The 27,339-nt window shown below is 40.3% G+C and overlaps 1 protein-coding gene across 1 annotated transcript; it reads right to left on the reverse strand.

Annotated features, from left to right (window-relative positions):
* Positions 1-4,039: 4,039 nt before the first annotated feature.
* LOC128939350 (plasminogen-like) lies at positions 4,040-27,260 on the reverse strand. The gene is made up of 19 exons (XM_054280256.1): positions 27,212-27,260; positions 23,930-24,065; positions 21,616-21,722; positions 18,681-18,795; positions 17,697-17,836; positions 16,963-17,083; positions 16,714-16,832; positions 15,213-15,375; positions 14,518-14,648; positions 13,693-13,858; positions 12,774-12,940; positions 11,719-11,867; positions 10,140-10,233; positions 8,473-8,593; positions 7,621-7,695; positions 7,135-7,275; positions 5,955-6,061; positions 4,976-5,121; positions 4,040-4,201 (listed from the first exon to the last, which is right to left on the reverse strand). The coding sequence occupies exons 1-19, from the start codon at positions 27,258-27,260 to the stop codon at positions 4,040-4,042; spliced, it is 2,409 nt and encodes an 802-aa protein (XP_054136231.1).
* Between the last annotated feature and the right edge of the window lie 79 nt (positions 27,261-27,339).

A 27,339-nucleotide genomic window follows, 5' to 3' on the forward strand; every position in this document is an offset into this window, starting at 1 on the left:
CTGATTGTCATCCACAGGGACCCTTTTCAACAAGTGCCCTTCTTCCCGCCTTGTTCAAGGGCTTTCTGAAACGTGGAAACAGTCTCCTCCTCACCTTTCCAGGGCTTTATGTAGGTGTCAGTCCCTGCACAGGGCATTAGCTCTGCAGCACAGATTGTCCTGCTGCCCATTAGTGCCTTCCCCAGACACAGTTGGGGTTCATGTGACACCCCTCATCTCCCCAAGGGAAGGGCTCCTGCCTCCTCTCCTCTCCTCTCCTCTCCTCTCCTCTCCTCTCCTCTCCTCTCCTCTCCGAGTGCTTTTTCAAACACCTCTTTCAAGAATATGCTGATTTTTTCCTTTACAAATCATGCTCTCTGCCCATCCCTACAAACCAAATTCCTTCACCCTGACCATTGCAAAGATGACCTGTGATTTCTGCATTCTGTTCATTATCACTATTTGTCATCTTTCTGTCTTGGGGATAATTTTTTTTTAGGTTCTTGACAGGGATGTCAAGCTGTCTTGGGCAGGGATGAGCCAGGACGTTTGGTTATGAAGGGAGGTAAGTGTTTATTGGTCCTTTGAAGCTGACATGTAACAGAATAACTCTCTGGCTCTGTGGCAGGTTCCAGGGACAGACTGCCTTTCCCTTCTCCTGTATGACCTTCATCAAGAATTCTGTCCTGGCCACTGAATGGTGAACAATACACTCCTTGCAGGGAAGGACTTGAAAAGATGTTTCCACCAGACCTTCTGGAGGAAAACAGGACCTTTAATAGAAATCCCAGCCTAGTGTTTGCACACTTTAGGCAGTTAGTGATAAAAGCCTGTCTTTCAAGGCTGTTTCTAACTTACTCTGAGGCACAGCAGAGGTCAAAGGTATGCTTAGCAAAAGTCAGTAATGACTTGGAGATACGAAACTAAATTAACATCTCACAATATATATGGCTAATCTAGAAGACACCACACAAAACTGGAGCTACTGCTACAAGGAGAAACCTTCTAGACCAATACAATCTTCTGTAGACAGCTGATAGCCCAAGGCTGGCTGGCAGACACCAGCCCTGAACTGGTAGCTCTGGGCTTGCACTGGCCAGACGCTGTGTCTCAGTGAGAACCCCAAGCCACAAAACTCAGCCCAGCCAACCTCTACTGAAGGCACCTTGGAGAACCAGGGTGAAGTGATCACAGGTAATGATGGGTGAGCTGAACCACCTTCTTTCGTTCAGTGCTTCTTCTTTGTGATTTTTTTTTTAAAATTGGTGTCCCAAACACTAGCAGCTTGAGAAAGATTGCAGAGATCTTTTAAAGCTACAGCTTTCCAAATAAATATGGATAATATTTGACAGCTTCTTCAGTTAGTGGACAACTAAAATGCGTTGAGAAATGAGAGATGCAAAGACTTGTTTCCTCCTTTCAGATTATACTTTGTTTTGCATGTGTTGCTCAAAAGATAATGTAAGTGATAAATTTTGGTGGGTAAAATGGCTTGGGGCAGTGTCAGAAGTTTGAATATTTTTATTTCTTAATAATTTGTTTTGTAAAGGACAGCAGAAAAAAGCCTATGCATATGTTTTCACTTCTAATCTAGTAGTGCTAAGCAACTTCAGGGGGAGTTTGTATTTGGTCATTGCTTTTGTGCTAACTCTTATCCCTAACAGGGATTTTGTAAGTTGAAAAGCCCTTCCATCTCTGTGAGACTTTGTGTTGCCTCCTGAAGGTGTAGTGGGTGTGTAACGTGGTGCATGACCAGCAGCCTGGTAATGGTGGGGATACCCTCTTGTGGGCGAGAGGTGACAGAGGAGGTGGTGGAACCAGACGAAGAGCTTCAGCAAGGGAGAACCCCAAGCAAAACCAGCTGCCTGGAGGTGGATGCACCTGGGCATGCAGACCATGGGACAGGCTGTTTGTTCAAAAAAAGAGTTATTCTAAATTCATATTTGCCTCCAACAGCTTAATACTTACAGGAAAGTTCTGCCAGCTTCTCAGGAGGCACAGCAGTGTTCTCCTAAGTTGTTGACACCAAAATGGCTGTTGTGAGAGGCACCTCTTCACTGAGGGCTGGCTCTTCACTGGACTCTGTCAGCTATAATTGTCCTGCACGTGTGTCCTCCAGAGGCACAGTGAGAGATGTGAGGTACACAAGAGACAAAGGGTCACTGTACCATCACCACAGGAACACAAACAATGTGACCTCAGAAACCCAAGTGTGTTTTTCCTGTTGGCAAAGAGGTTTCTTGGACCAACAAACAGATGGAAGTGCTATTTTGGGTCAAATGTGCCACTGCCACCACATGTGCTGGGTTACTTTATCCAGTCTGTGCAAAGGGTTACCACAAAAAATGACAGTTTTTATTGTCCCTGACAGTCTTGCAGAAGGAAAGGATCATGACTGGCACTGTTTGAAGCGTTATGAGGTGGAACTTCTGTGGCCACTCAGGCATATCCCAAAATTTCTAGCCAGTTTGGCAAGGAGAGCAGGGCCAATGGTTTCTCTGTCTGTAAGCCAGGTATTAACCATGCCTTCAAGAGTTCACATTCTGAAGAGCTTAAAAAATCAAAGCCCAAGCTGCAACACAGAATTTCTGTTATCAGGGAAGAACTGTACAAATCTCTTGGTTGGCTTAATGACCAAAGTGGATATATATGGAAAATATGCAGGATGGTATTTGTGCTCAGTGGATCCCTCTGACCAGACAGGCGGGTGGTGTGTGCTTTATCAGAGCTACTCCTGCTCAGGAAGGCAATGCCCTGAGATGAATTCATCTCCCAGAATCAGACTCCAGAAGTAGAAGCTTCAGAAATCACCCTGCCACCTAACTATGCTTAATAGTTCTCATCTCCCTTTAAGGCACTGGGAGAAAAAAACAAACCAAACCAAAACTCTTAGGATGCAACACATCCCTTCTGCATGTGCAAGCTTACAAAAAAAAAATATAAAGACAATTTTAAAATGACATGCAGCTTGGCTTGTCTGAGAGTGCAGCAAATGGACAGGACAAATGCCACCCCAGGAAGTAGCTGTGTTACTTGGAATAGCCTCAGCACACCCTGGGGATGCAAGAACGACCCCGTGCAGAGCTGGGGGTCTCCAGATGCCTGTGGGGAGCCCCCTGCTTTATCTGCCAGAGAGGCAGGATGGGAGCAGGAGTTCACAGTCAGCAATTGCTTCACTTTGGCAAGCATGAGTCAAGCTTTCCCTGGAAAGAATTTTGGAAGGTTTAAGCTTACATTCCCTATAACCACATTTGTACATCATCTTCTTATAGAGGAGAAAAATGTACATCTAACTATTATGTAGTTATATATTTATACAAAGAAATAAATGGGTACAGAATTTTATAATATGTCGAAGCATTGTCACTATTTGTGGTACCTATTGATAGCTATTTTCTTTTCTTTACTAGGGACTAACTTCAGGGTGAGGCTATTTTTTAATTCACTGTTTTATATCTTTGATACAACATTTATACTTTTGTGACACATGTATTTCCCTGACGATAAAAAATATGAAAACACAAACCCAAGGTGTTTCCTTCCTTTTTTTTCCATCCCATGTATTTAATGCTATCAGATGTAACTAATAAAACTTCACAGGCATATAAGATATGTACTGTGAGATTCTTTGGTTTGTAGCATCAAATTGGTAATAGGTTCAGACAACTCATAGAAAATAAAAAGTATTCTCAAGTCTTCATATCTTAGAAGCAGAACATCTTGAAAATGATGACCTTAAAAGAAAATGTCACTGTAGAGCTTAAAAAAAATTAAAATGCAGATGTCCAGTTATAGTTAAGGTTGGAATTTTCATCATGTATTTCAGAGGTGGGTAAGCCTATTGTCAGACGTAACAAACAAACTACAGAACATATAGAAACAGGGTAATGGACTGTCAACTGGGCTTCCTGGCAATAACTACAAATTTATAGCAATTTAAAATGGATGATCGTATTTATTTTGCTTCCTTACGAATGATTGTAGCTTTAATATTGCACTTGGAATCTTGTATTTCTGACGTGCATGCTGCTTTCCAGGAGAGGGCAGTCCATACCCAGGATCAGTTGCTTTCCATCACGCTTTTAATCCAAGGAATGTAGTTGGAGACTCGAACATAAACACCAGGTTTCATGGGCTGGGCACAGCCAAGGCCCCAAGAGGTGACTCCATGTTGGACAAATTTATCTTGGTCCAGACAGACTAGAGGTCCTCCACTGTCCCCCTAAACAGCAAAAGAACAGGATGATTCCTTCTTGGAGAGACCCTTCTCACAGGAGGCACAGAAATAGAAGTACCTCCTACATGCAAAGGACACAGGAGTTGTAGGGAAACACTGGAATTCCAGCAAGGCAAGAGTTTTCCATGCATTTTGTTGAACACTTTTATAATAAAAGCTCTCTTCATGTCACCCAGGTACTACATTTATTTTTGAAGTAAGGGGATTTATTGAAAAAGAACCTGATTGCCCTCGTTAATTAAACTGTGCTTCCTCCCTCAGTCTCTTTTCTGAGGTCTCCGTGGGTTTCTGTTATTACTAGATGATCCTGTGGCACTGATATTTGGAAGTTCATCATTCCTTTGGCCCTTGTTTTGCCTGAATGGCAGGCTCCACTGCATCCTTCCTTGACTGCTAACTGAGATGCTGTTAACTGAGCTAGCTTGGACATTGGAGGTAATCTGGTTGAGGCTAGCAAGGGGGCCTGGGGAAAGAAAATCAGACCTTTTGTCATTCTAAGTTGGCTTCCACACACCTGACTTGTGCAGCTGTGTGTTCCCACGTGCTCTGAAGTTCAGGCTTATCTGAAAAATTTCTCTACTTCGCAGCAGCAGACAAGGGAGCAAGGAAAGAGAAGAATCCATGGGCATTTCACTGCTCAGATACATGTGGTGTGGTAACACCCCAAGGATAATTCTGGGCTTCTAAAGCCCAAAAAGCAATGCCCTATTTGATCTGAATGTGCTTACAAGTGACTCTCATGCTGACAGACTTTCTCACCTGGCAGGTATCTGTGCCTCCATGAATATTCCCAGCACAGAGCTCGTGCTTTTTAACTCTACCGTTCAAGAATTCAGGGCGGTTGCATATTTTATTCTCAATTACAGGAAAGCCAGTTTCCTTTAAGTAGCCCTCACCAGGAGTACCTTTGGAAATGAAAAAGAGATGAAAAAAGAATGAATGACAAAGGTAATTATCATATTCACAACACACAAATATCAGGATATGGATAAGCAGTAAAATCAGCATAGTGTGCACTGTAGATACACTTCCCAGGCCCAATAAGAAGACGTACCAAAATCAGTAAGCATTATCAGTATTATAGTACTTACCACCTTCTACCACCCACCACTGACCTTCCTGCTCTCACAGTACATCCATGCAGATCCAGTACCCATAGATACTTGTGGGAGCCATTCCCAAGCCATTTTATTTCTCTATATCTGAATTTTGTGTGGAAGAAATTAGGTAGGAAGCAAACAGTAGAAAATGGCATGATGGGAAAGGAGGCAGAGAAGGTACCAATGCACTTCTGAACCAATACAGAGTGAGAAGTTTTGAAAATGAGGGGTTTATTTGTGTGAGATGTGAACCAGCCTGGTTGGGAGGAAGAATTACTCAAGAGAATGAGAAAAGTCACATTTATGTAATTAAGAAATAACCTAAATCTAGTAAACTTTCCATCCATTTGGGCAAAAGCCCACTTTGGGGAAAAGCATACGGACTGAGAGAGAAGTGACTCCTTAGCTCTGCTTCTCCTCTTGTAGCATCTATTTAGAGGGTTTCAGTTTACATGGCACTGAATGAATTAGGAGAATCAGTCAGAGAGACAGTGGGAAGTTTGGCAGCACCTGATGAATTTTGATGAAACAAGTTTTTTGTCAATAGCTTGCGTGGGGCACAAGAGAGGGCACACTTTTTTACAGGTATATACCAGTCTGCAAACATGGAGCTTTTAAATGTGTCAGTGCTGTCTCACCTCTTGTGTCTCCCCAGCCCGTCACATAGCACTCCTCTCTTCCTCCTAACACAGAGTTTTCTTTTGGTAAACAAACTGGGATTACATGATTATTAATGACTGCTGGTCTGGAATGAACAAAGAGGAACAATCATTATCACAATTATACTTAATACTAGGTTCTAATTCAGGTTTCTAAAAAGATTTTTTAAATATTTAGCCTTTTATCATTAAAATCCTTAGTTTCATTTGAGGTGTTTTTTCTGAAATGTAAAATTGCTTTTTAGGCTCTAAATCCACAGAAAGTGATACACAAAAGAGAAAAGTCTGAAATGGATAATGATATAAAAAGAGCCAACAATAATCCAGGAGAATGCTTTGAATTAGGCTAATGCATAGTAAACAGAACCTAATTACAAAACGATTACAAAAGGTATAATTTAGTGGCATTTAACACCTAGGTGTTAGATTGCTCTTTCTGCATCCAGTCTGATTTGAAATCACTTTCTGTCAGGACACGGAGCACACAGCAGAACCTAAATCCATCTGACTTGCCATCTGACTTGCCTTTGGGTGCAGCAAAAGCTCATTTAGAAGACCACATTTTTAATCTGACCCTGTATCTGTTTCAGACATGCACTGCAGCCACAGCACTGAAAGCCCAAGCAGCACACATTCACATCTGCTGGCAGCTGCATGGACAAATTCCTTTTGATTGCACAGTTCCACAGAGGGCATTTCCAATGAATGAAAACAGATGCAAGAAGGGCCATGCTGGGCATTACATCAAACTCTTTGCCTGACCACTGGCCAGCCCTGCTGGAAGACGAAATCTCCCCACCACAGAATGGAAACAGCATGGACTGGCATCATGCTAATGTTGCAGGTTTCAATCATCATTGCCTTATCAAGCATGTAGAAACACAGACTAAAATCTCCTCTAAGCATTACCTCCTGCTATTCTGCTGCCACTGCCTCACCTTGCAGCAGCTGACTCCCAGTGCATTTCCAGCCTGGCTAACTGTCCCCAGCCCTCCTCCCCTCCCAAAGACAGCCTTTCCCTTTCTGTAACCCCAGAGCCTCTGCAAGGAAAGAAAGAGGGGGTCTCAAATCACTAAAGTACGCAGAAACACTCATTTCTACAACACCAGCAACCACTTTGTCCCATCAGAACAAAGGAGTGCTTCAGGGAAGAAGGTACCTGCTCAGTTTGAGCAGAGCAATATCTGCTCTGCGTGGCTCCTTGAACAACTTCTCTATATCACGGATTTGTACTGATGGCTCAGTTGCCACTTCTCTGTGTAATCCAAGGTACACTTTATATGCAGCTGGTCGTGAGGACCTATTGGAAATGATTGCACATGGTGAGCTGATGAACACACAACCAGAACAGAGACCACTTTCAATGTTACTGAGCACCTTGCTCTGTCAAAGCCAGGTAGCCAGCTTTGGAGTAAACTCAATCCCTTATAATGGCACATGAAATCAAATTGGCAGGAATTATCACTGTCACTCTGCTTTACAGTCAAAATTCAGTTTTAATGAATGACAAATAGACTTGGCTCAATTCTTGACTGCTTGCAAGCTGTTTGCAACCAGCTTGGGTGAGTTATCAGGTCTCTTGCTTCTCCTGGTTTTTTCTATCTTGTGTAAGAAGTTGCTGGTGGAGACTATAACAGATACTTACTTTTCTAAGCAGTGGGCAGCAGTAAGAACCCATTGAGGATCTATCAGAGTTCCCCCACAGAAATGCAAGCCATAACTGTAATAGAGCAAAATGTCATGAAAAGGGAGGTGGTTTAAGATGGGGAAGTTAATCCTATTGTAATTTATCAAGTAATATTTCCAACATGTCTGCCTTTACAAACTAAAGACATTACTCCACAATTTCATTAAGAAATGTTTTGCTTTCCTAGAATAATGTTTCTTACAATGACAGTAAGAGTCTGTGGACATTTTTTAGGAGGCCTTGCATGAAAACACCTAGATCTTCATTCTTAGTCAGTGTTTCTATTACTGGAAAAAACCCTGTGTGCAGTGAGGTTCACTATTTTAGAGATTTTGACTTTTTCTAGCTCTAATCACAGTCATAAAGCTCTGCAATTGGCTTGATTACCAGTTTTATTAATAATTTTGCCAGTAGGAGCAAATGTTTACATGGAAGGACTGATCAAGAGGTGTACTAGCCATACTGTTGCTTTTATTCATTGGAAACTGATTCTGTTGTAGAATATAGCAACAGATTTAAAGTCATTCTGCCTTCTAGTGAAGGCAGAAAATGTTCTTGAAATTAACTGCCTTCTACTGAAAATGTTCTTGAAATTAACAATTAACAATTGATCATCTCACTATTTGTCACAAAATAGAATGTTCTTGGTGTCTAAACGACCTTCTTTAAGAATAGCACGCACAATGTTTAGCTTTGAGCTATTTTTAAATGAAAATCAAGTTTAGAATGCCTGAACCACTTACTGTAACTTTGTATGAGAGGCCAGGTTTCTTTGCATGTAGAGTCCAATGTAATGGGGAATAAGCATACCTGGTACGGAGGCTGATCTGCCAGGGCCAGGAGTGTGGGTGTGAAATACACCCTGCAACAATCCTTTGAGCACACAGTTTTGGTCTGAACTTGGATTTCCCACATTCATACTGAGGAGGAGCTTCAGAAAAGAAAACAATATCACTGTAAGGAACTTAAGTGATTTGCTGTATATTCACTATGAACTCGGTGAACTAGAAGGTGAACCTGTTACATTTGTCACATCAACTTCTGATTCTCTTCAAGGAATTCTATACCATACATCACATATATTTTCTTAGTTTACCTTCATCTGGAACACCTAAAAATGCCTAGTAAATTTTTCTTTTTCACATACAGTTCTCAGTGGCCAGCAAATTACACACAAGTAGCTCTACAGTCAGATAGAAAAAACCCAACCAAACAAACCCAAAACAAAAACAGAAGAGGAAGGAGAAGAAAAGAGAGAGAAAAAAGAAATAAAGTCTTCCACCATTTTTAAATGGTCTCTTATGGACATCAGCAGTGCAGAAGCTGCACTGGCAGATGTTTTAAACCAGTCTTGTGAAATTCTAAGGCTGTCTCTGAGGAACAAAATTTTGTCAACTCTTATTTCAGGATCATTTGGCACTTCAGATTTCTCTGAGTTATTAAAAAAGTAGTTCTTATTTGGCCTTGGCAAACTGAGTCTTATCAACAGAGAATTTAGAATTTTGTCAGCAAAAAGAGCTAACTAAAGAAATTAAAAGCAAATGCCATATTTCCTCTGTTTTTTAGATTACCTTCTCAACAAAAAAACCAGTACTAATTTAAAGAAGAAATGGATCATCAAAATACAATACAATAGTGATGTGAAAATGTGTTGTGAAAATGTGATTTTTTTTTTCCTTAAGAATCTCAGCACAACACGTTCACTGCAGTAACACTTTCACAGGTCCAGTGTGTTTACAACAACAATTTTCTTTTTCTTGTTTGCTCCGCTTTTGGGTTTTGATCTGAGCACATTTTCTTCTGCTCACTGCTGAGGGGATAAAGCAGCAAGAAAGTCACTCTTCTTTTGAGAGCTACCTCTCTTCCTAGCATAGCTTTTGTTGTTGATAGACATGAAAGGACTGGAAACCAAAATGTTATAAAACTTTATCATTGTACACTTTGTTGCACCACCTCATTCAGAGCTTGATTACTACTAACAAAGGGCATTTGGTTAAACATTTAGGGTCAGATGCATTTTGCAGATACTAGATATGGTACAATATCAGAGGAGGTTGTCATCCAGAACAGAACCAGAGCCACGTGAGAGGGAGTGCAAAGATTTTGCTGGTATAAGAGTGTGCCTTGTTCAGCAAGGCCACACACAGAGCTATGGCAGCAGATTAGGCTGGGGCAGGGGAAATTTCTGCTGGAACTGCCTATTTTGAAACACATGACAAAACTCCATAAGCCTCAGTGGCCTCCATATCTTGTGGTGCATATGGAGCTTTCAAGGAAGACCGATCTTAGGTCTTCAGACAGAGACCCTGAGAACATGACTTCCCAAGAGCCTTAATTTCTTATCTATATCTACTGCACTTAGATCAGTCTTTCAGACTAAACACCAAGTACTCTCCAGCTGTTATAAAAAGGTACAGGAAAGGGAGACAGTAGTCTTTAAGGGGAAGGGAGAAACTAGTCTTTAAAGGAATAATTACGGCACTTGGGAATGTCACAGTACTCCCACGCTTTTCTCGGGTCTGTTGTGTAGCACCAAGGTCCATTCACATCTCCATCAGGATTCCTGCAATACTGTAACAAAGAATAAAGGCACCAGCTATAAACCAGGGAATAAAAAGGCCAACCAATTAAAGCTTTAAAATATAATAAAATAAAATAAATTTGGGAAATATTTTTTTATTTTCATTCTTATAAGCGACTTCCCATTCCTTTTGTCAAATATTATTTCATTTTTCCATTTGCTCTGGAATTTGGAAAAGGATAATAAAAATCAGACTTCCTCAACTGCAGCTGATGGGATTCAGCTGTATATCCTGGAAAACATTTTTTTCCAGGATATACAGCTTCAGACATTAAGCTTCACTAGGGCAACCTTGGATCCCTGAGATCTCAAAAATTGGGAGATCTTGACTTTGATGAAGCTTTCTAAAGCACAGAAAATATTTACTCCTGCTTTCCCTGCAGTTAATAGGAGCAGTAGGATCAGTCCTGAGGTCTTTCCACATCCACTCTGGCTGCATGACTCAGGGACAGGAGAGTGTTGTGTAAACTGTTCTTGCTCAACCTGATGATGCAGGCCTGCAGTGCTCCCCCTCATGCAGGTGCTGAATCGCCCTCTGGGCTTTCCCTGGGCATACTGACTGATCCCTGCTCAGCACACACACCTCACACACTGCATGCTACCAGGTATCTTTTCCAGTTCCCTTCCCTATCCTGAAACATATCCCATGTCTTAGAGAAAATATATGCTACCAAGAGCCCCTGACAAGTGCAAGAACCAAGAATTTATGACAGGCAGCTTTTTAGAGACAGTTTCCCCAATCTGGAATTCAATACAGGGTATGTGATGCCATCAAAGAATTGACTAAAGAAAGTTCTAAAGTCAGCTACCTGGTAAAAAAATAGTTCAAGCTGTCAGCATCAAACAAGTTCTTTGTATCACATGCAGAGCTTGTCACAAATCAGACAAATACTGTAAATGGGATGTTACAAGGCTAAAGAGCTGGTGATGAGTACATTTGTTAGGGCTAGGGAGATGCAGGTTAGAAAAGGAGATTGCATTCCAGTTTGGTCAGGTAGACAGCACTGCATAAAAGGCTGTGGCAGAAGCTGGAGGGCTGAAGGGGAATTACTGGGGCATGGGGGGCTACAATCCATCAGCTACATATCTCAAGGAACTTGCACTGAACATTGGATCCATCACATCTCCTGTCCCTGGTACTACTGAAACCTATGAGCCCAGGTGTTCTTTCTGTCAGAGGAGACAAAGGCACTGCCCACAGACCAGCTCTGGCTGGTCCTCAGTACTGAGGAGAAGCAAGGGCCCATCTGAAGCCCCTTGGATGTGCTGCAGAAACATTCAGTGGAGCTTCTGGGCATCTCTGTGTCCCACAGTGACCACACTGGTCATGGCAGCAAGAACTATCATGATCAGGTTTTTGGATTGAACTGAGGAAAAGAAATTAACAAAGACCTGTCGCCAAATGCTCGCTGAGGGACCCTGAAAAAGACAGGCAAAGCTCAATGACAACAAGTATTAAATGAACAGTTGCTTACATTTTTTTCCAGGCCTGCTCTTGGATGAGTTGTGGGAGTGAAATAGTCGTGGCTGTGAGGTCTCTGAGAGCTCCACTCCTGACAAGTCCTGCCCCTTGCAGTTTTTGCCACTGTGCCACGGTAGTCTACACCATTTTCAATAATGCACTCTGTGAAAAATGAAGGAAAGAAAATGGTTGTTAGCTGTGAGCTATTGGGCCACATCCATACTTGATGGTGATGAAGCAGAGATAAATTTGAGGAAATACCACTACAATTTACACATCCTACATATTATGTAGATGAGGAAATAAGGGCTACATAGTGTCAAGGATGACTAACAATGATACTTTAATTTCCTTGCATCTTAAAAATTTTCTTCATGATCACAAAAGTCATAAATAAATGAAGCTTACATTTAGTCAATCCTTCAAGACTCCAGAAATCAGGTCTACAAATACCATGCACTCATAAAGTATTTCCCTTGCAGGCACTGATATCTGTCCAATGCCACATTTTACAGTAGGTAAAACACAGTAACACGTATTCAGCCAAAATTATTAACCTTCTAACCAGTGAAACATGTCATAGCAAAAACAAATTAAAAAAAGAAAGCTGCAGAACTCTAACCATCCACTGCATAACAGAGTTGCATCTGAACTGAATCAAAAAAAGCCAGCTGTCCTCTGATGGTAAGTGGAACTCTAGAAATGTGAAAGCATGGCACAGGAAAAGACTTTTTGGAGCAGGTGCCAGCAAAATGCCATCACTGCTCCATTTTCTGTTATTACTAGTTGTCCTCCCACAGTAGAGCCATCTGCTTCCTCATGTTTCCGATATAGCCAGATGTAGCAGGTAAAAGATGTGGTATTAGCATAAAAACTAATGCAGAAACCCTGCTATAAAATACTACAAAAGTGCTCAGAAAATTAAGAGCGTGGATACAATACTGTATTAAATTCTGTATTTATTTAGAGTTTCCTGTATTTCATTTCTTATTAAATTCTTGAAAGTGTTTCCATAAAAACCAGCTTCCTGGTTATGAGCATTTCTGGGGAAGCTGAAAGTATTCTCACCAGGGTTTGCGTCCTCTGCTGTCTGAGGAGGCTTAGGTACAGTCTGCAGCCCCTGGTCGTCACACTTCTTCAGGTCACAGTACTCCCACCTCACGCTGGGGTCGGTGGTGTAGCACCATGGACGGCTGTCGGCATCCGGGTTTCTGCAGTAATTTTGGCTCAGGCCCCTGCAAATGCAAACATATTATATTCCTACCCATGCCATTGCCCTGGGGAGAGCTCACAAGGACATTTTAGAAAGCAGATCTGCTTTGGAGTTAGCATATACCATTTATCATGTACATTCTGTCATGGCCAGTTGAAATCGTTTTTACAGCAGAAAGAAATCAGGACACATACATTAAATATTTAAATATGCAAATACTTATTCAGTGATTAACACTTAAAGTAGAATATAATTCAAAAATCCAGATAAGTAAATGCATACATGTATAGCAAAGATATAATTTATTTTTTTCAAATATGGCAATAGTTTTAAAAAAGGAATAGTTTTTTGCATTTTGGAAAAAATAAGTGATAAATATTAGGAATAAGAAAACAATCTATCCCTTCTTCAAAGTTTTAATGACTTGCAGACTAGGAAGCAAAGACTTAAACTTGTGAATAAATTAATGCATAGAAACAGTTCATTTCAGCATAAGGGAAAATTTATTATAACTATTAATTACCTTAGAAGCAATGTAGAAACACACAGTTAATTAGTCTAAAGCATAATAGTGGCACCTGTGGTTTCTTTCAAGATGAAGTTAATAAAAAACGTTTCCATGATAAAAGAAGAAGAAAAGGAAGGGATTATTTTTATCTAGCACACTCCCTTCCCAGCTTTATAATCACTGTTGTGCAATGATGATGCACATCAAAGCATGTTCAACGGAACGACCGCTGCCCAAGGAAAGCCGGCGATGGGAAGCACACGTACGCGTTGGGGTAGTTCTTGGCCGTTTTGTTGTGCCGGTGCGGCGACATCGAGCTCCAGGCCTGGCACTTCTTCCCCGAGCGAGTGAAAGAAGCTGTGCCACGGTAAGTGACCCCATTGCCCTGGTAGCACTCCTCAGTAACTTCAGGCTGCTCAGGCACATCCATAGCTGCAGTGAATAACAGAAACCAATCTCTTGCATCTAAACTCTTTGACATTGATGCTTAAGCATAGAAAGACAACAGAAAACAAGGAGCCAGAGTATTTCACTGACCACCGCAGCACGCTCTCTGTAACAGAATCCTTCTCAGACAGTAGATCAAAAGGAAGATTTCAAAAGATGCTTGCAAAAATTTTATGATATGCTAGATTAAAAGCACTTGTACTTAATTTTACTGTCCCACATGGAGATTTATTTCAGATAACAAGCCAAATAGTTAACATACGAATCAAATTTTTTTCAGGATGGGGGCTGCCTGTGTCTTTGCCATACAATCTTAGGTTTTTGCTACACATTCAGTTTTTAAGGAGCTGGCATGTAAAGCTAACTAACTTTTCCATGGAGCATTTAAAAATACCACCACTGAGCAAAATGAAAAGACTTCTTTTACTGCAAAATTTCCTGATCTGAGGCAGCAGCTGGTTTAAAACCTTATGCACTTGGCTGCCAGACCGCAGACACCAGCGTGGGCTCCACATCACACCCAGAGCTCAACTAGACACGGCAATGCCAACAGTGACAGCAGCAATGCAACTGAGCAGAGTCACAGGAGATTTTTCAAAATGAACCACGATGACCCTTCACTTCCACTTGTCTCCTGCTCTTACCAGGGTCCTCTGGCTTGGCACTGTCACAGGAGGGGATGTTGCAATATTCCCACCGGGCAGTTGTGTTGGTGGTGTAACACCATGGCCTCTGCTCACCATCAGGATTTCTGCAGTAGTTTTCATCTAGGCCCCTAGAACAGAAAACTTGACTGATAAAAGTCTCTCTTGGAAATCTATTAAAAGTTATGAACAAATGGAGAATCTCTTGCTGCCTAGTTTAATGTTGCATTTACTGATGCCATTTGTCACATGAATAATTGCACTTCACTGGTGTTTTGGATGTGCTAAACCAGATACCTGCACAACTGATGAATTAATTAAGAGGCTGTAATACTTTGAAGTCAAGAGTAGCACAGCAGAGAGAATCTAGGGTGAAAGAATCTAGCTCCAAGTAAATATCATAGCTGTACCCTTCTTACTCCACATGGTTTCATCTGAGCAATACAGTACAAGGATGAAATGAGGAGGGAAAAAGTCAGCCAAGAAGAGCTTGAAAGTCAGAAGGGGAGACACCTGTATTCAAGAACAAAGAAATCAATAAAAAGAAATGTATGAAAAAATTGAAAATATGAGATCCAGCAGGTGATGAATGCTGGTATAACTGAAGGACTTTGCAATACAGATGAAGAAAACTGAAGTAATTTTGAGACTTGGCATTTCTCATGGACACGGAGTGACAGAGGGGTTTCACTTACTGGCAGGGATAGTTTTCAGGAGTGCGGGCATGTCTGTGGGGAGACTGAGAGCTCCAGTGCTGGCAGGTATTTCCTGATTCAGTAACAGATATTGTGCCTCGATAGTCTTCTCCTCTCCCTGAGAGACACTGGCGTCCTGGGACAGGAGGTGGTGGGGGTGTTGCTGTGACAGAAAAAGGAACTGAAATTAATCCGTGTCTTCTAGATATAGTAAAAAACTAAACCAACAAACCACTCTGATCTTTATAATCAAGTGGGCTTTTTAGATTTCTTGGCAGGTAAGTTCAAAATATCAAAATATTTGAAAAGTCCAAAAGGCAGATAAGAGATCTAAAGATATCTTTCTTGACTTTTCTTTCTCCCATTTTGAGTTCTTCACAAGCAGTCAGGCTGCCAGAAGGGCACTTGCATCTGCCCCTTTACAGCAGCCAGGACACAAAAGTCAGGATATGAAAACTCTAGGAGCCTCATCAGAACAGATCTGGAAAGTGAGCAAGTGGTAGGTAGTACTGTGAAGAACACTGGGGTGAAAGTGTCTGGCCCATCAGTGATACAGACAGATGCACGTGTAAAATAGACGTACTCTGGCTGGTGAGAGACAGCAAGGATGAGGTCTAGTGAGAAGTCCCAAGGAAAAGTATTATGGCAAGGACAGGCCTTTAGGGGAAAAGAAAACTGAAAAGGTGGAGAATTCATTTGGAAGAGCAAAGCAAAAGCCAAAGTATTTTCAGGAAGAGTGAAACTTCTTGGAATCAAAAGAGGAACAACAGAAGAAATAGCAGAAATGCCGGGTGTTTTGTGGAGAAAAGAAGAGAACCTCACAACTTTGTCAAAGTTGTAAAGCTGGTATGTTTATTACAGCGCTGGACGCATGCGGAGATTGCTCTCCTCAAAAAAGGCATGCGTACCTCTGAGAACTTCAGGTCTCTTTTTATCTCTCTCTCAAATACATATGCATACAGTTTCACAATAGGTTCATACATATTCATTTTTATGTGTTTCGTGTGACATTTACCACTAGTTCCTTTTTATCAGAAAGAATTCCGAGGTCAGGCTGACTTGCCCTTACAGCAGTCCCTGTCACTCTCTATCATCTTCTGTCTCCTCCCCTTTATATCTGTCCTTCGCTGATGTAACTTCACTGAGCTTAGGCCTTGCAGACTGGCTAAATAACTATGGTTTCTAGACTCGACTCAAAAATGTACATTTCACCTAAATGAAAATGGATTTCTATCCTGGAAAATTTTCACTTTGCCTCATTGGTCATAGGAAAGCACACCAAGGAAGGGAGATGTGCTCCAGACAAAACCATTAGAAATGCCTATGACAGAAATGTCTAGCCTCAATAAAGCTATCAGAAGTTCATTATAAAGTAATTATTTTTTTTCTTTGAGAAAAGATTCAGCTGTCTTTTGTACTTTTCTTTATTTTTGGGACCTCTTCTGTTTGTTCTAGATCCTCACACCACTCTGACTGGAAGAAGCCTAGAAGCCAGACTCACTGCAACGAGGAATGTCACAATATTCCCAGCGTTTAGTTGGACTGGTAGTGAAGCACCAGGGCCGAGGTTCTCCATCAGGATTACGACAATAATTATTCTTCAGATCCTTCTCTGGAAAACTAAACCAGAAAAATAAGATTTTTAGGTTTTAAGATACGCTACTAATAGCTGTAACAATTCTCCTGTCTGGTCCAGGTGGACTTCAGCCCAGCACTGGTGATAAAGAGCCCATCACAGAACCTGACTCACTTTTCTGGGAGGTATCCATGGGAGTGAGGTTCCTGGGAGTCCCAGCGCTGGCACTCAAGCCCAGACGTTGTTGTTGCAACCACTCCATGGTAGTTTTCTCCACTGCAGTGCATGCACTCTACTGTAGGAACAAGGCAGAGTAAGGACAAGAGAAACAGAAAACCTCTGATGAACTGGTCCAGAAACATTCCTACTTGTCGCACACGAAGCACAAGAGCCTGATCAGAGCACGAGGCTGAAGTACAGTCAATTTTCGGCAAAGTAAAAGCTTAGTTTCCTTGGTAAGATTACTTTAACAATCAACTTGTTAAAGTCATTTTAGTTGTTGTATTATTCCATGAAAAAAAACAACCCTCAAACCAACACTACAGACTACAGGCTTTAAAAGAACCAAATTGAATCTATTAATATATAGTTTAAAATCTGTGCTTTGCTACTGCCACATTTTATTGAGTTCTGCACTAGCAACTGTAATTTTTTTCAATTCTAATTTTATGATATATCAATACACCCATATGCCTTTTTTATCTAGGGAAAAAAATACTTTGTGTTGATGTTTTCAGGGTCTTTTGATATCTTCCTTGTTGATGTTGAAAATGTTTTGGAAAATTTCGTGTTGAACTAAATTCAAGTTTGAAACAAATGCTCAATTGAAAATAAAAGTGTCTGAATAACTTCACATTCTTCAACACATCTTGAAAAAATTGGAAAGAAGTCAGTATGTGTGTCCTGACCTTCACACTCAGGGATGTTACAGTAGTCAAATCTGGTATCAGGATCTGTTGTGTAACACCAGGGTCCCTTCACATCCTTGTCAGGATTTCTGCAGTAGTTTTCCTCCAGTCCTGCTTTGGGATATTTTTCAGGTGTGTAACTGGAACAGAAGTAAATGGGATTACAGGATAAGGAAAGCGTCCCAATTATTCAGCTCAGGGCTCTAAAAACAAAATCTTTATCTGAGGACAATTTTGTAGATGTTGGTGTTTAGAGGGCCCTTATGAGTTAGTGTGTGCAATTGCTGAAGCATGAGAAGTGCTACAATGATAGACTTGAGAAATACAGTGCCTCTATGGCCAGTTATGCCCTTAACACTTGCATTTTCTTTAGCTATTGGTTTCCTGCTCAGGCAGGGTCCCATTTGGCATGTAGGGAACTGTCTCCTCTGGGATATGTTCCCTGGGAGACACAATGACAATGTATTTGCTGAAATGTGAGAGTCCTCTGTAACCTGAATGCTACAGCTTCTGAATAGAAGGTTACTAAATAAACCCAGTTAGGTGTTTTTTATTAAATACAAGAAATACTGCCTTGTTAGTTGTGGATTCACTGAAAAAATGATGCACCTCTATCTCATCTGCCACATGTTATACCTTTGGCCAAGAAAAGAAGTTCTTGCTCTGGTGAGACTACTGAAAAAGTCTGATTTCAGCAGAACCAGATGTTTCTCTGTCTAGTGTTTTGCTCATGTAAAGCCCATAAAATTTGAATGCGACTGCCAAGACTGACAGTGTCTCTGTTGATGATGTAGCGTCACTTAGAGGTCTCTGAGTAACAACTCAGATTAGAGAATTATCTTATTCTGGATAGGTACAGAAAAATATTTTATGAGGAGATTTCTAACACAAAAAAAAATTGCTTACAAGACAAATTAGCACCTATGTGTGGCTTCAGAAAAAAAATTTCAGAAAAACATATGAACAGATACGAAAAGGCCTTACTTTGGTTTATGTGGGGTATTATCAGACCACTTCTGGCACTTCACACCTTTCTGAGTTTTGGCTTCTGTTCCTCTGTAATCCACTCCATTTCCCTCCTTGCATTCTAGAAGATATACTGAAATGATATGTGCTTAATCAGTATCACAACCTATCAATTGGATTCTAGCATACACAAAATCCATTTTCATGACAGCACACTTAAATATGTTTGATCATATTTTGACTTTCTTATGTTCTCAAAACTAGACATTTTACATTGTAAAAATCTGCTAGATAGCTGATGTCTAAGATGACTTAATTGGGACTGAAAAATGTATGTGAAAGCAAAAGAATTTCTGCACCAGAATTCCAGAGAAATAAGTGTAACAAAACCCAGTTATTTTGGGAACACGCCATAGTAGATTTAAATAATAAAGTACACCTTAAATACATTTAAATAGATACTATAACAAAGTAGAAACACATTCTCTTTTTCTTACCTCCTGTGAGGTTATTATAGTTATGCACAATAATTAAAATCAGATCTTTAAAGATGGTCACCTGAATTCAGCTGAAGAGAAGACAGCTGCAGTTTAGGGACTGTAAGGGAACGTGTCCTCTGGCTCAGAAACTAAGTAGAAAATTTACCATTTCCATGAAGAAGCAATCTGTCTTTTAGGTTGTGACCTGGTTTGTCTCAGGGTCTTTAAGTAGTGTACAAACTGAATATTCAGTAGAGACTGAGTTCTGCAACAGTTTTTCCCAGCATCAAAGTTGTAACAAAGCTGACATACAAGCAGAAGATTAACAGAAATCTGGAGAAATAATGCCATTTTACACAGACCTGTCTTGCCCACAGTGAAAAGAACTAGTATTTGAATCCAAAATATGGTTCAGCTTTTCTGAGGGCTGATATTTTAGACTCGAATTTACAGATGCACCCTTAAGAATGCTTTTATTTCAATGTATACATAGAGGCAAGTTTACTCTAGAAACTTTAGCTGGAAGCCATTTGGATCCCTCAAACAATTTTGCAATAAAATAACATTAAACCCCTCAATCACTGAACATTGAATCAGTCAAGTGCTGACTCTTCTTGTTTGTGTAAACTTTTGACCGTTTATATAACCTTCAGGGCTTTTCATTTCTGATGACAAATTACCAACTTTGATCCCCAAACTCAACCCGTGCCCCTTGGGTTAACTATTTCCAAACAGATATGTAGGTAACAATTCCCAAATGCAGCTTTAATTCTTGTTACATTTACTGTAAGTCAGAGATGATTAACTTTCTCTTTTATAGCACATACTGTTAAAAAAATAACTTCTGAAACTGTCAGTTTCATAGTAATTGTCATCCTTTTTGTTGAACACAATGATAAATAGCAACAAGGTCTCATCAAGTAATTGCTTCAACTGAAAAAATTACTGCAGATACAAGGATAAGCAACACAGACAGCATCTGACATATACACAGTAGGTTGTATATTTGATGTTTATGATACCAAGGTCCATTTTTTGGATTCTGCAGGCAGAGGTGCAATTTTTGGAAATTTTGGTTTTGTCAAACAACAGTTTTTCACATGTTTAGTGGCGTGTTTCTGTTATTTCAAGAAACTAAAACACATGTATATGGCCCCAAAACATGTAACAAATCCCCAATGAGTATTGCAGTACCAGGTTCTAACTTCAGTAAATCCAAGGGATGTCTCAAAATAAATCAAAATTGCAATCTAACTCCTGATCACAGTAAGAAAAACCAATGTGATTACTTATATATAACTTACTAATACAATCTTTTAGCTTTGTTACTTATTAATTGATTCACTCAGTTTTCCTTCTAAATAAGAACTGCAGAAGATTTCTTTGTGTTACTTAATTGTGATGTATGGAAACTCCCACCTGTTTCTGTGTATATTGAAAGAACTAATGTTCTAAACATAAAATTACCGACAGAAAAAATGCAGCTGGCCAAAGGCTTCAGAAAATATTAGGTTGAAAAGGACTCTTAGTTGCCTTTGGTCCATAGCCCCAGAAATAGCACATTCAGGTTCCAAGGTGAGTGAGACTGCTCAGGGCTCTGGCCAGCCAATATCTGCAAGGGTGAAGGCTCCACAGCCTCTCTGGGCAATGTGGTCCAGTACTTGCACACGTTTCTGTGAAAAATTACCTCCTTATCTTCCTTATCAGGCCCTTATCCACAGTGCCTGAACAAAACCTCATTTGGATGTTCGGCTGCAATCCAGCTAAAGCTGTTGAACTACTGTCTAAAATCTCCTTGCAGCTGCTATAGACACAGCATTGTCTTAGCCCACAGGGAGGGATAAGCCACCAAGGCTTCTCAACAGAGCAGTAAAGATGCATTTTTCTGAAGGTCATGGGTGTTTACTATCAAGTTATTGAGATTCTTGCCTTTTGCTTAGAAACTGGCCCATCAAAACCATTCCATGATTTTCAGCAGTTGAGAACCTGGTTCATTTTCTATTACCAAAGTCAAGTATTACTGTATTATTAAAATCAGTGAACAGCACAATGAAATTTATGTTACATCAAAAATAAACCATGTTCCTTCTTTCCTGTATACTGCAAGAGCTCCATGCTTGATAATGAAATTGAAAAATAGTCTTCAAACACAATTGTTTCCTTGCATCTGGCATAAGGTGATAATTTTTGAAACAGGATAAAGAATTGGATAGCTACCATTCCTCAGAGACACATTTCCTATTTTCAGAAAGAATTAGAGACCATTTCTGTCAAATAATCCTCATCTATGACAAAAATATTAATAAAATTCACCACATCAATTAATGACGTAATAAAAATAAAAATGGGATAAAAATGTCACCAATTAATTAACTGAAGAGTATGAACATCATACAACAATATACAAATACTATAAAAATAGATAATTTTTATCTGAACCACAGTTTAATAACACAAAAAAGATACAGACTTACTTCTTTTTTCATAAAGAACTGCATTTGCTCTTCTGAATATCATTGCTGTTTTGGTGTTCTCACTCAATGTTAAACACTGCTGGTCTTTACTGGTAAATAAGAAGGCCCTGTCAAATTTAAGAGAAGAGAGCAATGTAAGAAACAATACTGAATATATGCTTATTTTCCTGAAAACATTTTTGAGTATTCAGTTGTCATTTTATCAAACACTACAGTTTGGCGATATTTAAGACTGAGATTCAAATTTCTATATATTAAGAAAATGTCAATATTTAAGACTGATATTTCAAATCACTGAGTATTACAGCTCACATTTTCAGTGATGATTGTCAGTTCTAAGTGTTCATATCAAACCTAGGCTGAAAGGGATCTACAAGAAGAAATGATAACCAGGCAACAACCTGCCAGAGGTTCAAGAGACCATGTTGAAGAGGATATATAGACAAGGCACCTTGACCTCATTTTAAAAATGTTAGTGGTCATTCAAGGAGTTAGACTCTCCACAGTATGCAGCAGTTACCACAAGGAGCAGGTAAAACAATCCAGGACCTTAAATTATCTTGTGGTAACTCTTCTGAGAGTAAGCACTCCATAAGTCATAGCCTTCTGTAAACTGCAAAACTGGAGCAGATGGTGCAGCCTCTAGAATAGCATCTAAGGAAACCTTCTGACAGGTTAAATAATTCCTACAGCTTGTTTTTTGGGACCAAAAAGAAAGAGCAATAGCAGCATGACATTTAATGGGTAACAAGAAAGCTGTTATGCCCAGTTAAGCCAATTAAGCTGTCAGTAATGTTAAATTTGTAAGTAGGAAAGCAACTAAGGAGCATGGCCCAATCCACCTCTAAGGTGGGATAATAAATCTGAAGTATTGATCTGAACACATTGGTCTGAAGCATTAACATGAGGATGCTGCATGCTGCCCTGGTCTCAAGCTCTGACTAACATTTATCTTTCTTCCCCCAGATCCTTCCTGCCAGACAGCACCAGTTCTTGCTTGATTGTAATAGATCTCATGTAATTAATTAAGGAGGCATTAACCTGATGTCATTCCAGTGCCAAATTATGGCAGGTTTCGACTCCAGGGCAGAAGCTAAGGAATGATACTGTGTCTGAATATGCCTCAAAAGGGAACATTAATTCCCTGCCAACTGTAAATATATAATCTGAATATACAGACTTGCCCTCTCTGCCTTCCCCCCTACTCTCCTGAACCACGTGCTGCTGCAGCTCTGCCCTCTTGGTGGTTTTCAGAGTAGTGCTGGATCCAGGGGAACAGGTGGTATTTCATACAGTCAGCAGACCCCTGTCATCCTTCAGGCTTCCACCTTTTTATAACAAGTCTCATTTTCTCATTAGATGAAACCCATTAGAGAAACCTTTGGGTTTTAACTCTCATTACAGTTAAAGCCCAAAGTTACAAAACACAGTTAAGAAGTCAGGACCATTGCATCCCTGCCTTGAATACAAGCATTGAGTAGAACCAAGAGCTTGAAACAGCACTGGAGGCAATCACTCTGCTGAGTTCAGAAAGGCTTACTGCAGAAGTGCTACGCTGGAAGAGACAACCCCTCAGCCCTGTATGTGCAGACTGCCTCCCACCACAGCAATGGACATCCCTCCTCACTGCCCCAGTTTCCTGCTACACTGCTGGAGCTCAGTGGGCTGCAAGCTTTGGCACAGGAGATCCAGCAGCCTCAGGCTCAGAGCAATGGGCTCCAGTGGGGCAGAAACCTGAGCAAAGGCCAACAGTACAGGTTCATCAACACCTTTCACGCTTTCTAGCCCCTTGAGCCTGGTTAATGCAAGTGCAGCGAGAGGACTTGGCTGAAAGGGTTTAGAGTCATAAAGGTCTAGGTGGCCATCTCCTTGTCAAAGTAAATAGCAGTAAGCTAAGTCCAAACTCTAGTAAAATTCTGAAAAATGGATTTATCTGCAAGATAGGCAATGCAATGAAAATAAGCAATCCTATCCTAAATTTCCAAGAAATTAATTATGACTCTTTATTGCAGAAAGAGTGCAAGAGTCTTGATAAAACCATGCCAAGTTTGTTTGCAGCATGTCAAGTTGTGCATCGAGATATTGTAAAGTTTTTCAATAAAAGTTCAACATAACTTTCTTAAGTTCTCTATTTTTTCTGTCTTCATCTATATGTCCCAGGCATTCTGTTTGTTTACATTTTTTGTTTTTCCAGCAAACCTCAAACCCCCACAAAGTCATAAGAAAACCCTTGAAATTTCAGACTGCAGGTAAAAAAGGCATATTGTTCCATCACTTGCAATGAAAGATGTGTGTGGGAACCAGTGGAAATTACCTGCAAGCAAACTTTTCTTCATTTTCACATTTCTCTGCACATTCTTCATCACTATTTGCTCTATAAACTTGCTTCATTGGGTTGAGCAACCAAGCTCCCTCTGTTCTCACATAGCGGTCTAGAACACTTCCTTGCACTAAAATGAAAAAGAGAGAAAGGAGTGAAAATGGGAATGATGATTAATTTCAAACTCTCACATTAAATTCTTTGTCATCTAGTCATGTGACATCACCATTTAATTACTGGAATAGTTGGGTTAATGGTGACAAAATATGGGTAAATCTAAAATGTCTTCCTGGTATGGCATAAGGCAGCATCACTGAAAACCCAGTGTTAAGGCAGGACAGAGAAATGGCTTGAACAATGATAACACAAACCTATGGTATAAAGTAATGGCAGCACAAAAGATGACACAAGGAGAAAAAAGAGGGAAGGTGTTTCAGAAAGAAAATATTGGCCATGCATACTTTGGACAAAGCAGAGAAATGGGGCTCAAGAAAGGTGTGGAACAACATTTGTCCCATGCTGTCCATCTATCCTCATGGAATGACTTCAGATTTATCAGTAACTTCCTTACAAAGGCTCCTTTTAAAAGAAACAAACCATCCTCAGTCACTGAGGTTGTCAGATGTTCAGTTTGTCATTTTTGTAATAACCCTGTACTGAACTTACTTAATAATCAAGGTGGCAGTTGTTGCCCTCCATTGCAATGAATTAAGACAAGACACTAAACTGGTAAATAAATTCACCTAACAACCTCTGGGCTACAGCTCCATGTCAAATATATAGGATACTAAAAAGTACAGCTATGTTTAATGGTAAACTCAAAAATTGTTCAAGAACATTTCTTCTTGTAAAGGACTTTGGCATTTAGTATTTTCCTGTTACAGCTCTGCAATCTCAGAATTAGTGCATAGCACAGTGATGTTCATGACTTCCACCTGCAGGGTCATGGAGTTGCATGAGTCCTATGATTTTTACAGTTTCTTTATCAGTGGAGCATATGACTCTTCTGACGAACGTCTGGCCCTGGGAGTTACCTATTCTGTAGGGTTTCAACCCCAGACAGGCACCCTGGGCCCTGGTCACTGCAGGACATCTCAGACCTGCTCTGTGCTTCTGTGCCTGCCTTATGCAATTGCCGAACAAAAGGCAGACAGGGGATGAACCAGACCATGGCTGGAATCTCAGGAATAACAGCCATGCTGCAGAGAGGAACTTCACTTTCTCTGCCCCCTGTCTGTCTCAGCCATGGCCCAATGCCAGCAGCAGGGACAAAAAGCCTCCTTGTCCCACTCAGACCCGCGAGAGGGGGCTCCACTGGGTTGTTCAGTGATGTCTTTCCAGATGAGAAAGGCAAAAACAGCTCCTCTCTTTCCCGAGTAACACTCTTTAGTGTGAAGTGGGCTCAGAAGTATCCTGCTACTGAATTCCTTCACTTGAGAGATAGCTCAGCCTGCAATTGGGCATTTTCTTAAAGATCATTTGGCATCTACAAGTTGAAGCTGGTAAAATAGGGATAAAAGCCGAATTATGCTTCCTCTCATACGATTGCAAGAGCATAGAAGTTACTGCAGGGGTTTTTCTGCATTTAAAAACCCCTGGGAAGAGCTTGTCCCTAAGGGTTGGCAATTACTTTAACAGTATGCATGGCAAAAAAGGATAGCTGCTGGAAAACAAAAGAATAAGTGAAAAAGAGTCCAATGGCATTTCCACTAGTTATTTCACAACAAAAACATTGAGAACAAATGAGTTTTGAGACAAAACATTAAACTAGGTTAAGACAATATCATAGGGTGCTGCAATGCTCTCCACAAGGAAAAAAAACAAGAAAAGAATTCCTATTATGGTACAGCTTCCATGAAAACTTAGTTCTGTTCTGTTTTGACATTTTGCAACAACATTGTCACTATTAATACAACATATGATTTTAGAAATATTGACAGGATCATAATTGAGTCATAAAACTATTTTTCCTCTTGTTATATTTACATAGCAGGGGATTACTTGTAGGGAAAATAAAAAGGAAAATATGCAATCAATAAAAAGCAGTAAATTTTCATGCTACCATTTGCATTATATCTATGATGTTTTACAGTCTCAGAAAGATGTATTACCATCTTATTCAGAAATGCAAATATTTACAACCATTTGTTAAAGAATTTGAAGACAAAAGTATAATATTTCAGATAAAAGCCCAAATTGTATATTTTTCTCCCTTATATAAAATTCCTACTTAATTGAGGAAGGTATTTAACTTTACAGAGGCTTTTCTTTTGCAAAAACAAAGCTTAGAATCTAGAATTTAAAGATAAAAATTAAATAAGAGATTTTTTTTTTATGCTGAGGCATGTCTCCAATATTTCCAGCTAAAATCTACCTATATATTTTCCTAACTGTTACTTTTCCTTATGCTTTAAAACTGCATATGTAAAATGTTTGTCTATTTTACTGTATCTTTATATAAGCATTAGCACACTCACAACTGTATTTTTTACTACAATCACAACATATTGTGTAGTTATATAGATGCCTGCAAGAAGCTGTGTGGTCTGAATCTCACAGTTCATTGGAGTTTAAAGTTTCCAGGACAGAGAATATTCATATGTATGAAACCCATAGAAATATATCTAAGGAGCTCAATTCAGTTCTTGTGCTTTCCAAAATTTTTGTACCATCTTCCACAACAATACCTTTTTGTACCAAAAATATTGCAGAAACTAACAGTGATCAGATTTGGTCTCCATATCATATGGAATGAAAAATTCACTGTTAAGAATGTAGTTATAAAAAAGACCAAAATTGCAGTGTGTAGAACAAGCTTTCCTTTCCTGTATGATTCTGTTTTGCACAAGCATTGACAAACTTTAGAGCAATCAGAATAAGGATCACAGTGGCTGGAAATAACAGAAAAAACAATCCCCAAACCTAAGACAAAAGGCTGTTGAAACCAGAGGGAGCCATGCCTTTGTGCAAGCCTTTGACAGGCTGCTCCCCAAGGGTGCCCCTGTCTCTGGCCAGGGGAACGTTTGCTGGGAGCCATCAGTGCCCATGCAGACACCAAGGCTGCTCCTCTTCTGGTGCCTCTAATGGGCACAGCCCTGGAGCAATGACAGCTCTCACTCTGCTCAGCAGCAGCTCTTGCTGCCCAGCAAGCCCCAAACCCACCATCATACAGGGGAGCTGTGACGCAGGGATTTGGGGACCTACCTTCATCACACGGAGCTTGCAAGGGTCTGGCCCCAGCCTCACCCAGGCAAGCAGAAGGCAAAGGACTCTTACCTGAGCTGAGAAAGAAAAGGAGGAGAAAGGCAGCTTTGCTAATCCCCATTTTGGGCCAGCTTGGAGGGTGCTGGAAGTTGTGTGTGTCGGTGCTCAAAGTTTTATTGACTTGCACTGGAGTGAGGCAG

The sequence above is a fragment of the Melozone crissalis genome, unplaced genomic scaffold, assembly GCF_028551555.1.
Source record: "Melozone crissalis strain CALT ecotype California unplaced genomic scaffold, PUWL_Pcris_2 ptg000027l_1, whole genome shotgun sequence".
In the NCBI taxonomy this organism is placed as follows: Eukaryota; Metazoa; Chordata; class Aves; order Passeriformes; family Passerellidae; genus Melozone; species Melozone crissalis.

Excerpts from the sequence above, each read along its gene's own strand:
- LOC128939350 (XM_054280256.1), bottom strand. The coding sequence starts at position 27,260 with ATGGGGATTAGCAAAGCTGCCTTTCTCCTCCTTTTCTTTCTCAGCTCA. Across the intron at positions 16,833-16,962 it reads CATGGATACCTCCCAGAAAA|TTTTCCAGAGAAGGATCTGA; the intron begins GTGAGTCAGGTT and ends TTTCTGGTTTAG. Across the intron at positions 11,868-12,773 it reads AGCAGAGGACGCAAACCCTG|AGTGCATTATTGAAAATGGT; the intron begins GTGAGAATACTT and ends CATTTTTCACAG.